At 38.6% G+C, this 14,841-nt stretch overlaps 1 protein-coding gene across 11 annotated transcripts in view; it reads right to left on the reverse strand.

The window, feature by feature from the left end:
• Nucleotides 1-1,222: 1,222 nt before the first annotated feature.
• Nucleotides 1,223-14,841, reverse strand: part of rbfox1 (RNA binding fox-1 homolog 1) — a 401,841-nt gene continuing 388,222 nt past the window's right edge. For 10 of the 11 annotated variants that reach the window (XM_072692947.1, XM_072692950.1, XM_072692944.1 and 7 more), the window contains 2 exons: nt 6,939-7,014; nt 1,223-3,501 (listed from right to left, as the gene is read on the reverse strand). In XM_072692947.1, coding sequence (XP_072549048.1) covers nt 3,379-3,501; nt 6,939-7,014 — 199 coding nt within the window. In that variant the 3' untranslated portion in view covers nt 1,223-3,378. The remainder of the gene's footprint in view (nt 3,502-6,938; nt 7,015-14,841) is intronic. The other variant, XM_072692945.1, reaches the window with a different exon arrangement.

Below are 14,841 nucleotides of genomic sequence, written 5' to 3' on the forward strand. Positions count from 1 at the left end.
TACAACTTTTATTCATAAACATTAACAAACATATATCTTTGAAAAAAATTATATTTTTTTCAATAAAAAAGTACAAAAAAGTCCCAGTTCGATGTATATTATTATTATTAAGAATTATAATTATTATTATTAATAATAATAATACAGAGGAAGAACTGCGCTATTTACTGAGATTGTTATCATTAGCTACATTAATTTAAGAGCTTCACCTCACCTGCATTTTACATATACTTTCATTAATAACAATCTAGAAAAAAAAAATGTATTCAACCAAAAAAACCCCAAGAACTAATATTTCTCTTAAAGGGTCAATGTATAATAATAATAATAATAAGATGAAGAAGAACTGTGAAATACCGAACACAGTTTTCTGAGATGGTTATCATATTGTGGAAATCTCATGCTGTTGCAACTCCAGTGTGTATCTCCAGTGTTTCGTGAATGATATCAGGAAATTTACAAGACAAATTTGACCCTACTTTTGGCCAGTGTGAACTGTGCTGAGAATTAGGTATTACTTCTTCTACTTGTTGCAGGCGGACGCGGGAGTCATTAGTCATGGTTTTAAGTATCTGTCCAGATTAATCTGTCCAGATTACTGCAGCAGCAGCAGCAATCGAGAGATCCACCCATTCGCACTTGATTCAGCTGTAAACCTAATTTTCTTTCAATTCCGTGGGTTTACATTTCTGAACAGATGTCAGACTTAAGTGGCAGCATTTGATTTTCAACATAGTCTCAGACTTGGACCCCACTGTGTATTAAAAAAAGACACTATTTAAGCACTCAAATAGCCCGAAATCACATTCCACCCATCAGATGGTTGTTTTTATGAGCTTTCTCATTCTCCAACTATATCTGGCTGGAGATATGTTTCATAACCTTTGTGTGCTGGAAGTTTATCAGATTGTGGGGTTTCTTCTCGCCTCCACATCTTCGGCGTGGAGGCAGTGCGTTTGAACCTGAGGGATGAGCGCTTCGGTCCTGGAGGCACAATTTTATTCCGGCTCCTCGGAGATGATCGTTTCCCCTTTGCCTCGTGCCTTTAAACGCAATTTAAACTCAGGTAAATCAAATCAGAGGGAAAAACGCACTCCATCACCGAGAAACATGATCCACTCAGCGACATATAGCAGTTTATGAGTATAGCTTCCCCAAAAAAGAAGAGAGAGAAAGAAAAAAAAAAAAAAGAACAGGCCACCACAATTTCTCCTTATCTTGAGAAACTTTATTGATGGTTACTGTTATGCGGATCATAGTGCATGCACATACAATGACAAGGAGAAGGCCTGTTCACAACACCTACTGGAAGCAGAAAGTATAGCAGAGTTACAGCAGTGGATACGATATTTTTGCCCAGTTGTGTGGTAGGACACACACACAGTACACAAGAGGATATTTTGCAGCTGGATAAATTTAAGCTGCTATTTTTTTTTTGTTTGATTAATTTTTTTTCGCTCGTATTTTATGTATTTTAACCCTTTTTTATAAATACAAAAAACAAAAAGAAAAACAAAAAGAAAAACAAAGAAGAGAAAATGAGATATGTGACAAACACCTCTAAGTAGGTATACTGTAAACAACATGTAGGGAAGTTCTTCGCATATGCACAGCACAAGCTGCGACTCTTCAAGGACACCTCGACAGCTTGTTTGTGTAGCACTTGTAAATGACATATTTATCATTATTCATATTTACATATAGATATCTTTTTCACAATTCCTATATTTCTCAGTTTCTCGATAATCAAACAGTTTCAAAGTGTAAAGGCTGTGTTTCTAGAAAATAACATTACAAAGGATGTCACGTTAAAAATGATATCAAAACCAAAAGGAAGCAAAGCGCAAAATTAAAAAATTCAACAACCCAAAAAAAAACTAAGAGGACAAATCAGAGGATGTAACGTCCCACAAGCTGAGAGGTGATGAAAAAACTGCAGGTCGTGTGTGCAAAATAGTACAGTTGACAAAAATACTATGATCGTATCTACATAATGATTGCATTACTTGTAAAGTGTTGATATAAATCTTGAGTATGATTCCATAAAAAATGAGACACCTTTCTCTAACAGTTGGTCTACCACACTAAATCTAAAACATTACACAGCTGTGTATTTCGTATAAGAGAACATTTCCACTGAACAGATCAAATTTAATACACGGTTGGTTTATAGTTATTATAATTATTATTATTATTATTATTATTATTATTATCATCATAATTTTTTCACTTTTATCTGGTACAAATAATCATAGTTTCGTTACTTTCGAAAAAAAAAGAAAAAGAAGAAAGAAAACCAAAAACAAAAAATATAAACGGCGCTACTTTTTATTTTTACGCCGCAGTTTTTTTATTTTTATTTTTTATTTTTTTTATTTATTATTTTTTAAGTTATTCATCTCTCCCATAATATAAAAGTCAGCAATTATATCAATCAATATACTGGAAGTACCGTAATATAAAAAGAACATCTTGTGGTTGGCATAAACTAGTTAAGGGCCTGACCTACGAACTAGATAAACAGGTAAACAGTAAAATACTGTCATGGTGAAGTTTTTGTGGAGTGTTTATAAGAGCCGCTATGTAAAATTTCCGAACACGTACGACATCCCGGGAACGTAAACTTTGGCTTTGAGTGATGACTGATATCAGACGTCTGAAAGAATCGATGCCTCTGTGGTTTCTCGCCTTCTGTATCATCGGTCTCCGCACCACCCTCAGGGTGCTGGCTCTCCTCGGGCCCACCTCTCGCGGGCGCCTACACTCACCTACTACTATCTCTAGCCTAGCTCTCGCTCTATCTCCCTCTCTTTTTAGCGTTCCAGCATGGAAACCACAAACGAAAGAAAAACAAAATGACCCAAAAACACCCAGAAAAAAATACAAATAATAATAAAAAGGAACTGAAAGGCTAAAAAAATCCAACGAAGAGCAGAAAATCACTTGACTACTGTAGTCACTTACACTCTTACAAAATATGATAACCCCAAGGGACTTAATATTTATCATACATAATTCATTTACATAATAAAGCCCTAACAATTTGTATCTTTAATGTTTTTTTTTCGTCTTCTTTTTAAAATCTAGCAGCTCTCTAGATCACCACAGAAACCTCTACAGCCAACAATCTATGTAATCTTTAGAAATTAAAAACCCACAATATTAAAATACACAGCACAAAATATCTGAGGTATAAGATGAAAAATATCCGTTTTTGTCCTCTCTCTTAAGAGATGCCAAAATGATGCACTACTGCATGTATTGCAATACCCAGGCCTCTTGAATTATTCTCTCTTTACCCCACAGGAAGATTCTCATTTAGGTTTCGATAGGTTTTTGTTTTCTTTTCTTGTTGTTGTTGTTGTTGTTTTTTTTTTTTTAGTATGGAGCGAAACGACTGTATCCACCTCGGTATATACTAGCCTGCAATGAAGAAAGAACGAGACCCACATCATCCGCATGACTCCTGGTCTTGGCATCGGTCAGGGGTGCGAAAGCATTCTGCGGAGAGAAGCCACGGGTGCGCACGTTTTTAGTCGTGGTGTTTAAAAACAACAGCTGCTGAATTCAGTTTTCTGTACATACCCCCGAGACGCAACCAATCACCATCCTCATGCAGCAAGCACACCAAGACACCGCATGCCAGGAGAAATGTGTTTAGCTACTTCAAAAAAAAAAAAAAATCAAAGCAAAACAAGTGAGCGAGGCAAAACATCAGACAGATGAGTTTTAACCCCTAGAAGTCGAGTTATTATCTTGTGTCCTTTGGTTTATTATTTAATTACAATTAAATACATTTTACATAGAAATAAATGTAATGTAATGTAATTTCATTTCTGTAGATAAGTTAAAAGTTTCTGTTTTGGTTTTAATGTTTTATGACTAAAACAAGGCAAAACACTGTAAACTATGTAAACATGCCTGCACATATAATAACTTTATTATTAAAATCAAACCATTATACTATACAGTATATATATATGAGGAGAACTGAAAGTTAAAATCCACAGCTTTCATGTCAAAAAGTTACCAGTGAGAAATATCAATATCCCTTCAACTGCATGACAGCAACGACATGTTTTTCTTTTTTGATTGGAAGCATTATATCATTTTTTTTTCAAACGTAAATGTACGTTTAAAACGATTGAAACAGTAATAGTACTGGTACTGTAACAATATGATATTAACGACAATCATGAGAATGTTTAGGCAAAGCTGGTCAACTCTAAACACAAATATTCCATTTCTATGCAATGCTAATCCACATCGATTTAATTCCAATTTATCCCAACATATATAGTCCTATACAGACTCCTGGTCAAATTATACATTTAGTTTGAACAGCCAACATTTAGCAGTGATGCTAGATTTTAAAACCTCCTGGCACAATTAGTTTAAAGTAGAACAAGTTTTGTTATTCATTTTGTTATTCACAATTTGCTGAAATAATTCCAGGTATGGGAAACAAGTTTATGCTCTTTGTAATTAATGAATGTGCTGCTGGTGAGTGGATACTGTTTTCACAAATAACAAAAATTAGCATTAACACAATGATTTGATTTCTGTAGATAGGTTAGAGTTTCTGTTTCAGTTGTTAATGTTCATTTAGCATTATGAAAATGATAAAGTATCATACTACAAAGCTCTAGGTTAATGCGTTAATATTAGCATAAATATCAACGCATATGAAAGATGGATTTTAGCATCGACTTACAATTCTCGTATCGATGCATTCCCTTATTTTACTCATCACTTTCCTATTGCAACCAGTGTTTCATGCACCATGTGGTAGGTGATTGCATCTGAAGGGCTTTATTAATTTTAATGTCTATATAACAATGTCAAGAAAGAAAACAATAAAACTATATTTTTATATTCAAAATCAGTATTCTCATATGGCATCAGCAGAACTGCAACTCCCTTTGGACACGCTGGATTTTGCTTTAATAGTAACTTATAAATTTTGTCACCAATATAGTTATTATCATACTTTTTTTGCAATTACTTCAAGCCTATAGCAGATCTATTGCTGAATGCAGCTGCATATGTTTCAATTTATTAGACTTTCTATTTACTGTCATTTTTTAAATTAGAAATAAAAAGGCATGGGCAGATTTAGTGTGCATAATTCATGCAGTACAGGCATATCAATAATATCAAATTACAGCATGCTCTAATAGCTGAAAATAACTGCAATTTCTAAGGGCTACAGAAAATGAAAGAAAAAAAAAAACAGCACAGCAGTCACATTTGTTTCACACTTGTTTTCGGCACGCATGCATTACGGCGGTGTATGGTTAACGAAATCGATGAAAACAAGCCTGTATGTTGCCTCGTAATGGACCCAGGCTGCTCTGTGCTACTGCCTCCTTTCGTTCGGTGCCACTAGGCTTTCTAGCCGGCCTTCCTCACGCTCCTTTTCTCCAAACCCCCTTGCCTGCCTGCCTGCCTGCTCTCTCTCTCTCTCCCCCTTTTAGCTGTTGCTACAGCACCACTTAGGTGATGGATTTAATTATCAAAATGACTAATTATTCCATTAAGGGGAGCGCTCGGCTAGGTGATATTCGCAAAATTAGAAATATAATAACTAACATGCACTACACTGCCAAGAAATTAAGACATTTATCACGTTTACTGGGAGGATTAATGTGGCATTTCAGCTGCCGTTAGCACAAGAGACAAATTCAATTAAGTTTAACCAAGGAGATATCAGCTGGGCTAAAAACCATGCGCTGGGAAAAAGGGGCGAGGGGGGGTGGTGGTGGGGTGGGGACGACAAATGACGAGTGCACACCGGGAAAGGAAGGGACTGGACAGAGTTCCCACTCTTTTTAGGAAAACGTTTGCCAGGACTTTTCTAGGTCATTTTTTCCCTGACTTCCATATATGTATATATAACACTACGTTATGACAAAAGTATTGGGACACCTGCTCATTCATTGATATATAAAAAAAAAGTTTAACTGTCTCTACTGTCCATGAAAGACTTTCCACCAGATTTTGCTAGAGCATTGCTGTCAGGGTTTGATTGCATACAGCAAACAAGAGTGTTAAGAGGTCAGGATGTTGGATGATCACCATCCCACCCCACCTCGTCCCCAACTGGATCCCATACTGGATAGAGCACTATCATTCCAGAGAACACAGTTCCAGTTCCACTGCTCTACAGCTGAACGCTGGGGGCTTTATACCCCTTTAGCCCATGAGAGTACTTCTCTACAGGGACTAGACCAGCTGTGTGTGATTTGGACATTTCTGTGTCAGCAATGGATGCAACTTAAAGTAGCTAAATGCACTCATTAGAAGGGGTGTCCACAAACATTTGGACAAAGAATGTACATAGAATGTAAGCCAAGTTATTAGTTACTAGCGTGTATGGCTAATGTTTGTCCTATGCAACTTGGGCATGTTATATAGTGTCCTCAAATTTATACAGCTGTCACCAGATGGGGAGCAAATTACTTGAAGCTAGATTCAATACAGTTGACTGATGCTAGCCAGTAAGAAAACATTCATCAGAAAAGGTTGCTAACAGGCTGAAAAGCTTGCCAATATATGCGAGGGATGTGTGTTAGGCAGTGGCCTCTTCATCAGTGATGAATATTAGTATAAGGTGTAGGGACTTACTGTACGCATCCACTTATAACATTAACTGTAAAACATGGTGTCGGTAGACGTATTTGTCCATATGATAGTGTAGCATTGCAAACCTCATTAAATCTGTATCTAAATTATGCACTGTCAGTGGCTCGGTAGCTCTACATTTCCGAGATCACACTAATATTTCAACTGTTTTAGCAATTTAGTGGTTTTCCAGATTTGCCAGGACACATAGGAACCCTGCTGGCCAGGGATAAATAAGGGAATGTAGCGAACGGAAGGGAAAGATACACAAAGAGACAGATACAGAGGGAGAAAGTAAGGTCAGCTTTGCTCACCATGGCACCAACGCTGTATGTGGCTGCTGGAGCAAGTGCGTGGTTGTAGGGGTCGGCAGCATAAACTCGTCCGTAACTGTGGAAACACAAAGAGCGATTGCGTTACACCGGAGAAAACAATGCATCTCTTGCTATTCATGACACAAACACAATGCCCCACCCCCTTCCCGAGCTCTACACATCCATACACCGCCACAGAAACACAAGCAAATACATGACCTGAGAATGGTAATGAATTTAAAGTTGGTTCAGAATGACAGCCGATGAAGTCACAGAAGAGGAAAACACAAGGCTCTCTGCTGTCATGCTGTAAAAGGCTGTGGGGCACATTCGCTGCTATTCGTGATCTCGGATGGGGGGGGTGGGCAGGGGGTTCTGCTTGTTCTAATAATGTCCCAGTAATTGATGTGCAGTCGTGTGATCATGGGATGGCGGTGGTTGTGGTCACATTCATTTGTCTACACAGGCTTTACTCGGTTAATGGCGTTCAACATACTCTGTGTTAGTACATGCGCTCTGATACGGTAGACGGTGTCTTTTATTAGCCTGAGTATGTGTCTTGTGTTGAATACTGTAGGTTGATGTTCACACACTTAGGGTGTTTTCACACCTGAAAGCCCGGATCAAGATTGAAACCAAATGTTTACATTTGATTCAGTTAGTTTTGTTTCACACTGCAATTTAGCGAGAGCACTAAAGAACTAAAGCACTTAAGCATTATACGCCAATGTCCTGATGTCATCCCTACGTGTCCTGCAGTCCCTATAGTTGACAGTGATTAGTTTGTGAAGAGACGTGCATCTGATGTTGCCGTATTGTCAACTCAGGGGGTTGTCTTTCCCAGAAAAATAAATGCAACCGATTTATTTGGTTCCACTATTCTGCTACTACCAGCAACACCAGCTTCAAGCTCAGAACTTGAGAATAGTTTAATTCACTAAATGAGTGAGATCGTCCTGCAACAGTTATATCACCACCGACAGACATAAAAAGTGTTTCCACACTACAAACCAACCGACACAGTGAAATCCAGAAAACAGTAAGTGCTTTAAATGGTTGGTTAAGGGATGCCACATAATAGCCATATTCGGTTTGTATTAGAGATGTGTGTGAACAGAGTAGAACCTTTTTGCGATGTGTAGACCACGCTCAGTGAGGGCTTAGGCTAGGAACGGGAACTCTTGGCTTGGCTGCAGTTCTGGGCAGTGGATTTTCATTATGAGAAGATGAGGATAGAGAGGTGGTTTTATAGGGTGTATAATAATGAAGAGCATGGCCGTGATTCCTCTCCCAAACTTTTGTTATTTCAGAATCAGTAAAAGGTCTAAAGAACTTAATTTTACATCTGAATTACAAGCATGCTTTTCTTTATGGAACCAAAAGTAGATATTTTATGGCACTGCTCAAAGAACTGTCTTAAACAGCTTTATTTTTTCTCACAGTTTGGTACTGCCCATTACTGCCAGCACTGCCCACCCATTAACGATGCTCCTGACACTAGGAGGGTAAGGACTTTACACATTCTCACATCTCTCCTCTGATACATGCGATTGCAGCCTTTTGAGGCAGCCTGTGAGATGCCTGTGCTGGCCAACATCTCTTAAGAGTGATGAGGGGACAGAGTGGCATCTACCCACCCGGAGAGAGCACGGTCAATTGTGCTCTCTCTGACTCCGGCTGCTGATGGCAAAGCGCCATGGTTCTGGAATCGAACTGGCCAACCCATGGGACATTATAGTAGGGCATTAGACCGCTGAGCCAGTCAGAGTCAGAGCAAGAGTGTAGGTTAATGTTGGCACCACGTGAACAGCATATATGCATGCTAAAATGATTTTTCAGACATAATTTTCATTTGGCCTAGTAAAGTAATAGTTCACCAGCCCAACTTTTTTTACTATCTATGCTCTAACGAAACAAACCCTAGAAATTCGAAGTTATTTATAAACAGCCCTGCCATACAACATATACCATACGCCCCTTCCCATCCCACTTTACTCTGACTGGTTGCACCCATATGCCTAGTTAACAGGTTTTTCCACAGGAGATGCTCATTTTAGAGGATTTATCAGTATTATTTGGCCACAACGTTGATAAATAAGGACTACTGTTTCAAATATGATACATTTTGAAATTGTTACACTGCGATCATGCACACAAAACAAAAATTCAGTATATTAGTGAAAAATGAACAGAGCTATGGTATGTGGAGGAAATGAATGAATCGGGGGTTTATTGTGGTCTTAGGTAAGTCTATAAAAAAAAATTATAGAACTGCATACATAACAAAAACTAGGATAACAGTGATCATTTACAAACTAGGCGTTTTATTTTGTATTTTTTCATAAATTTTATATTGAAAATTGTCTTAGTCTTGACTGAGTGATGCGGCTTTATCATTTCCCAGCAATCAAATTGAAGCACTGAACACGTAGGCATCCTGGGTGTGGCTTTCTATCCCACGATCTAGCCCTACCCTGCTTGAAAAGGTCTGATTGAGGGAGTGCGGAGGCTCCTGGGGCCTGGCTGGTAAAATAGCCCGGATTATCTGCTCCTCTGAGCCTTGTTATGCATGCATGGTGTTTTTTGGACCTGATAAGGGCCAATCAGGAGGCAGGGCACAGCCTGTAAATGAGGCAATTTACATATTCACTCACTCTTTGCGATTAAGAAGTTAATCCACTACAGATTAGTATGGACATTGTTATTCACTATACAGTCGCCCCTGTCTTCATATTTCATTGCCCTGCCAAGCGTTTTGTTTGACCTGCGTTATCTCTGTTTACAGGGGCTACTTTTAATGAGTATGCACTCGACTGTTCAGCCCAGGACTTCAACACACTCTGTTGGCCCTGAGATTGAAAAGGTGACCCTTAGGACACTGCGCCTGGCACATTATCCTCCAAGCATTCAGTAATGAAAAGGTTGATGAACTGAGGCTTTAAATGTGTGGGCGGGACATTGCTTTGTTTTTCTTTTGTTAAAAATAAATAAATAAATAAATAAAAAACCTCAGAGCCATTACCAGAACCTCTAAAAATGAAAGGAAAATCTAGAAAATATAGTCACAAACAAAATATTAGACTAAAAGTTTTATTTTAGAAGTGATTCCATAAAAGATTTATTTCTGGTTTCCTAAATAATCTTTTAACAGCTGGTACTTTATGTACTATTTATGTAAGACTTCCTAAATTAGAAGTCTTTAAGAATTAGAAACCCATTTAGAATTAGAGCCCATTTAATCTAATTAAACCTTTGTATTAAGGTGTGCAGTAAAACCCTTGCAACCCATGAAATACACGCACATCACAGCAGTAAATCTCATGTTTTCCCTGATAAGCTCTGTGAGTATAAGATTACGTTGTTTATTTAATAGTCACCTTTATTTTCCTTGTTTTAAACCACTTATGAACAGTTATGATTTTATATCAGGGCCTTTTGGTTTTGGAAAGTCACTTTTTTCTGAACGTTTTTAAAAGACTAAACTAAACTAGAATTGTCAGATTTCCCCTTGTTAACACACCAGTTCTTGTGTATTCAGATGTGCTTTAGTCTGCGGACTTAAGCTCATGATGGATTAATCTGGGGATGAAGTTTAGGGTTTTAATCAAACCTTGCTGAAACAGTTTAAATGAATGCTGAATGAATTACCGTTGATCTTCAAGTTTCTTCAAATCTGCCCCACCGTTCAGCCCTGCGTTCACTCCACTTCAGTTTAACTCTCGTTTTATTGGTCGGCTTGTTAAAAATTACACATGATGGGCGTTGAACATGGAGCTGGAGTTGAACATGGGTTAAACTGGATGGAGTGGAAACTCTGGTCAGTGTGTTTGGTTGAATTATGGGTGTATTTACGAAATGCAGTAGCCTCAGTCATTGATTGCAACACTATGAACATGGAAGTGATAATGGTCTACAGTCCTGCCAAGACAGTTGAAGAAGAGCAAAATTCCACATTTAAAATGCTACTTTTACAACTTTTAAAACGTAATCATTTGGTAGTAGTTTTAAGATATTTTGAGTGATAAGTAAAAGCAAAGGTTACAAGCCATGACAGTTCTCTGCCTACGTAAATGTTTTTCTCTATGAGGGAAAACCTCTTGTAAACCTCTTGTTTTTTGTTAAATACCTTTTAATAGACGAGCCAAAGAACCCTTTTTCAGTAGCTTCCATCTAATTTCATCTAAGGCATTTGTTAAGCTAAATGTTGTAAATGTTATATATATATATATATATGTAAATATTATATCAAAACATTTTGAATTTTGAGATGAAATTGCTATTATGTTCATATAAAAGAATCTCTGTGCTGTATAAAAGTCTCATTGTGGTGTGTTCAGGTGTTAAGGTAAGAAATTTAAGGTAAGAAGGGCGTTTGTTTTCTGGACCCAGGAGTGCAGACTCCATACGCTCAGTACATTTGGTCAAGTGTGGCAGCTGTTTTCAAGCTTAAGAGCGTTCCAGAGAAGCGATCTCTGGTCCTCCTGAAATCAGTGGTCTAGGGTTCGCTTTAAACGGACTCTGGTGCTGCAGGTGTGGAAGCAATGTGGGATTGCCTGATTGGTTCATTTTATCATGTGACTGCTTGGCCTTATCGCCGGCACGGCTAAAAACGTCTGCTTGTTTGCAGGTGTTCCTGCACGGTAAAATGCCATGACTGCAGAAAGCGCTGTTCCTCGCTGCTTGATTGTTTGTATCCATGAAAAGCAATAAAAGGATGAACCTAGGTCTTACCTACGTTCGCAATTTAAACCAACCGTGGATTCTTTGGTGTGAAAGAAAACCACAATAATGAGCCCCTCCCCCAAAACGAGGCCGGAATGGGTCCTGGGTGTGGACTTGTGTATTCAGGGCAAGTGTGAAAACACCCTTAAAAAAATTTCGTTCAGCTCTATTGATCTTTAGGTATGGCTCATGTTGGTATAACTCAGGGATGTTGAGGACATTGTAAGTCTCAGATGAGCACCAATGTAGTCTTGGATAAGAGAAGCAGCCTCATGTTATTGTTGCGAAGAACTTCACACTTAAGAGATTCTTCATGGACCATGATATTAAAGAACCACTTGAATTTTTGAGATTCTTTGTCTATTATAGAAAAAAAAACATAATAAAACCCATTATTGGTTAATATTAATATTTTAAAACTTTTTTTAATGAATCTGTACTTTTTGTGAATGGTATTGTGCAGTGTGATAATGCAAAGTGGTGAAAAAAATTTAATCTGCATTTTTTAATCAAAATAATGAATTTTACCGTATTTCTTGACTACACTGAAATATCCGAACACTCCTATAGACACTCCTTTTCTCACATTTCTGCTCACTTACATTTCGCAGCCTTTTATTATATCAGTATCAATATCGTGCTAATAACGATACGATTATTCAGCTCTAATATACAGATGTTGAGTACACACGCAGCTGTTCAATTAGCACATAAACGTCTCTGAACGTTCCACAAATCTCAGCTAAAGCACATGCATCCTGGAGATCTAAGCGTCTTGCGGTTCATCTCGTGCCGCCACAGCAGACACTGCGACTTCTCCTGTGGTCTACTGAGACGAGTCAAAGGCAAAAACAGATTTATGGTCCTGGTAGGCTGTATGTTGTGGCTAATGAACAACAGCTACTCTAACATAGAGCCAAATTAGATCTGGGTCTTGAGATACAGCTTAATAAATCTCCAATGGGTGGAGCGGTGTATCTGCATTATTGACTATGCGCTCGTTATTCTGGAAAATGTGCACCGATAGTGCTATCGCTCTATATGTATCGACCTCTTCCTTGCGGGAAGGTAATTTGTATGCTTCCTTCAACCCTTCAACTATGTATGGCTGTGCTGGAGACTCAAGGGACCTCCAGACAGTCCAGATTTTTGCTCCAACCCAACTTCGCAACTGAACTCGAACAATTAGCCAACAATATGAAAACAATGTCTCCGGAATCTAGATGTACAGTGCTGTGAAAAACATCCTTCCCAATTTACTCTATTTTTGCATATTTGTTGCATTTAAATGTTTCACATCATCTAATTTTAATATAAAACAAAGACTGTTACATTGTTCCATTTATTAAAGATAAAGATTTATTCTAAACATAAATCCCCTTTGCATAAAAAGTAATTGCAACCCCTAAAAATTGGTTGTGGCACCCTGGGCAGTAACAACTGCAATCAAACATCTGCTATAACTTGTGACAAGTCCTTTGCATCACTGTGAAGGAATTTTGGCACACTCCATTTTTTGCAGAACCCATTTTACATTGGAAGGTGTAAATATGATTCAAGTCAAAACCTTCCTTTTGTTTTTTTTGAGCTATTCTGAGGTGGACCAGCTGGTGTGCTTCGGATCATTGTCCTGCTGCCTAACCCAACTGCGCTTGAGCTTTAGACCACATCTTCAAAAAAATTCTACCTTTGACTTCGATCAATCCACACAATACTAGTCCCCATGTCTTGGGCGTCTAGATGTTTTTTCGGCAAATGTGAGACAGACCTTTGTGTTGTTTTTGGTCAGAGGTGGGCCTTGCACCCTGAAATTCTCCCATTGAAGCCATTGTTGCCAATGTCTTTCTTATAGTGGAATCGTGTACATTGACCGTACCTGTTCTGCAGGTTTTTAGATTGTTGTGACTTCCTGGATGATGCATTGTGTGTTCAATCATTTTGTATTTATCTATATGTCCACTGAATGGACAAAAGTATTAGGACACCTGCTCATTCACTGTTTCTTCTGAAATCAAGGGCACTAAAAAAGAGTTTATTCTGCTTTTGTTGGAGTAGCTGTCTCTACTGTTCAGCGAAGAAAGCTTTCTACTAGATTTTGAAGGAGCATTGCTGTGAGGATTTGATTGCATTCAGTGAAAAGTGTGTTAGTGAGGTCAGGATGTTGGATGATCACCACCCCACCTCATCCCCTACTGATGCCAGAAGAATTGGATGGAGCACCATCATCATTTCAGAAAACACAGTTCTTCCACTGTTCCACAGCTCAATACCGGGGGCTTTTTACCCCTCTATCCCACGCCTGGCATTAGGTATTGTTCAATAGGTTCATGTTTATCCCCTCCAGAGAGTCCTATTCTATTGGCAGCGCTTCTCTACGGGGCCTAGACAAGCTGTGTGTGTGTGCATTTGCACATCTGTAACTTAAAGTAGCTGAATGCACTCACTAGAAGTGGAATTTTCACGGCACTGTACTGGACGTATTCCTCCCTGACGTCTTCCGAATCAACCCTTCAACCTACGTTCCAGACTCCTTAGCATATTCATTTTCTCCAGTGAAAAAAAATAAAAAGCGCCTGTCGCAAAATCAATACGTGGATGGACAGTTCCATTTCCCTTTCAATACGCCGCCTCTGAAGCCAGCCCCACACACTCAAACACACACACACACACACACACACACACACATGGAGGCTAACATCATTCCCAAGAGCTAGCCACCTACAGCCAATGTGCAAAACACAGCAAACCAAGCGACACAGCAACCTTTAAGACACTACCACTGACACCGTACGACTGCAAGAGACAGGAAACACAACTACACACAACTAAACACACACATTTACACACACATATACACACACATTTACAGTATGGGAATGCTCTTAGAGGACAGAATGCGAGTGATGAACTGGAATGAATGATCACATGAACAAAGGAAATGTGGAAGGAGGAACAGAGGAGGAAAAAAAACACACACCCACCCACATACACACACACACACACACACACATACACACACACACATATCACACAAGGTTCCAAGCTTGTGACAGTGTGTTCATTTCACTCTTCAAGGGACACATGCCTGTTAGAAGCAGTGCCAATGGCGAGGGAAACAGAGGATGAGCAAAAAGGGGTGCAATGCCTGCCAGCTATCCTCATGCAATATTCTAAAAAAATA

The sequence above is a fragment of the Salminus brasiliensis genome, chromosome 12 (genome assembly GCF_030463535.1).
Source record: "Salminus brasiliensis chromosome 12, fSalBra1.hap2, whole genome shotgun sequence".
Lineage (NCBI taxonomy): Eukaryota > Metazoa > Chordata > Actinopteri > Characiformes > Bryconidae > Salminus > Salminus brasiliensis.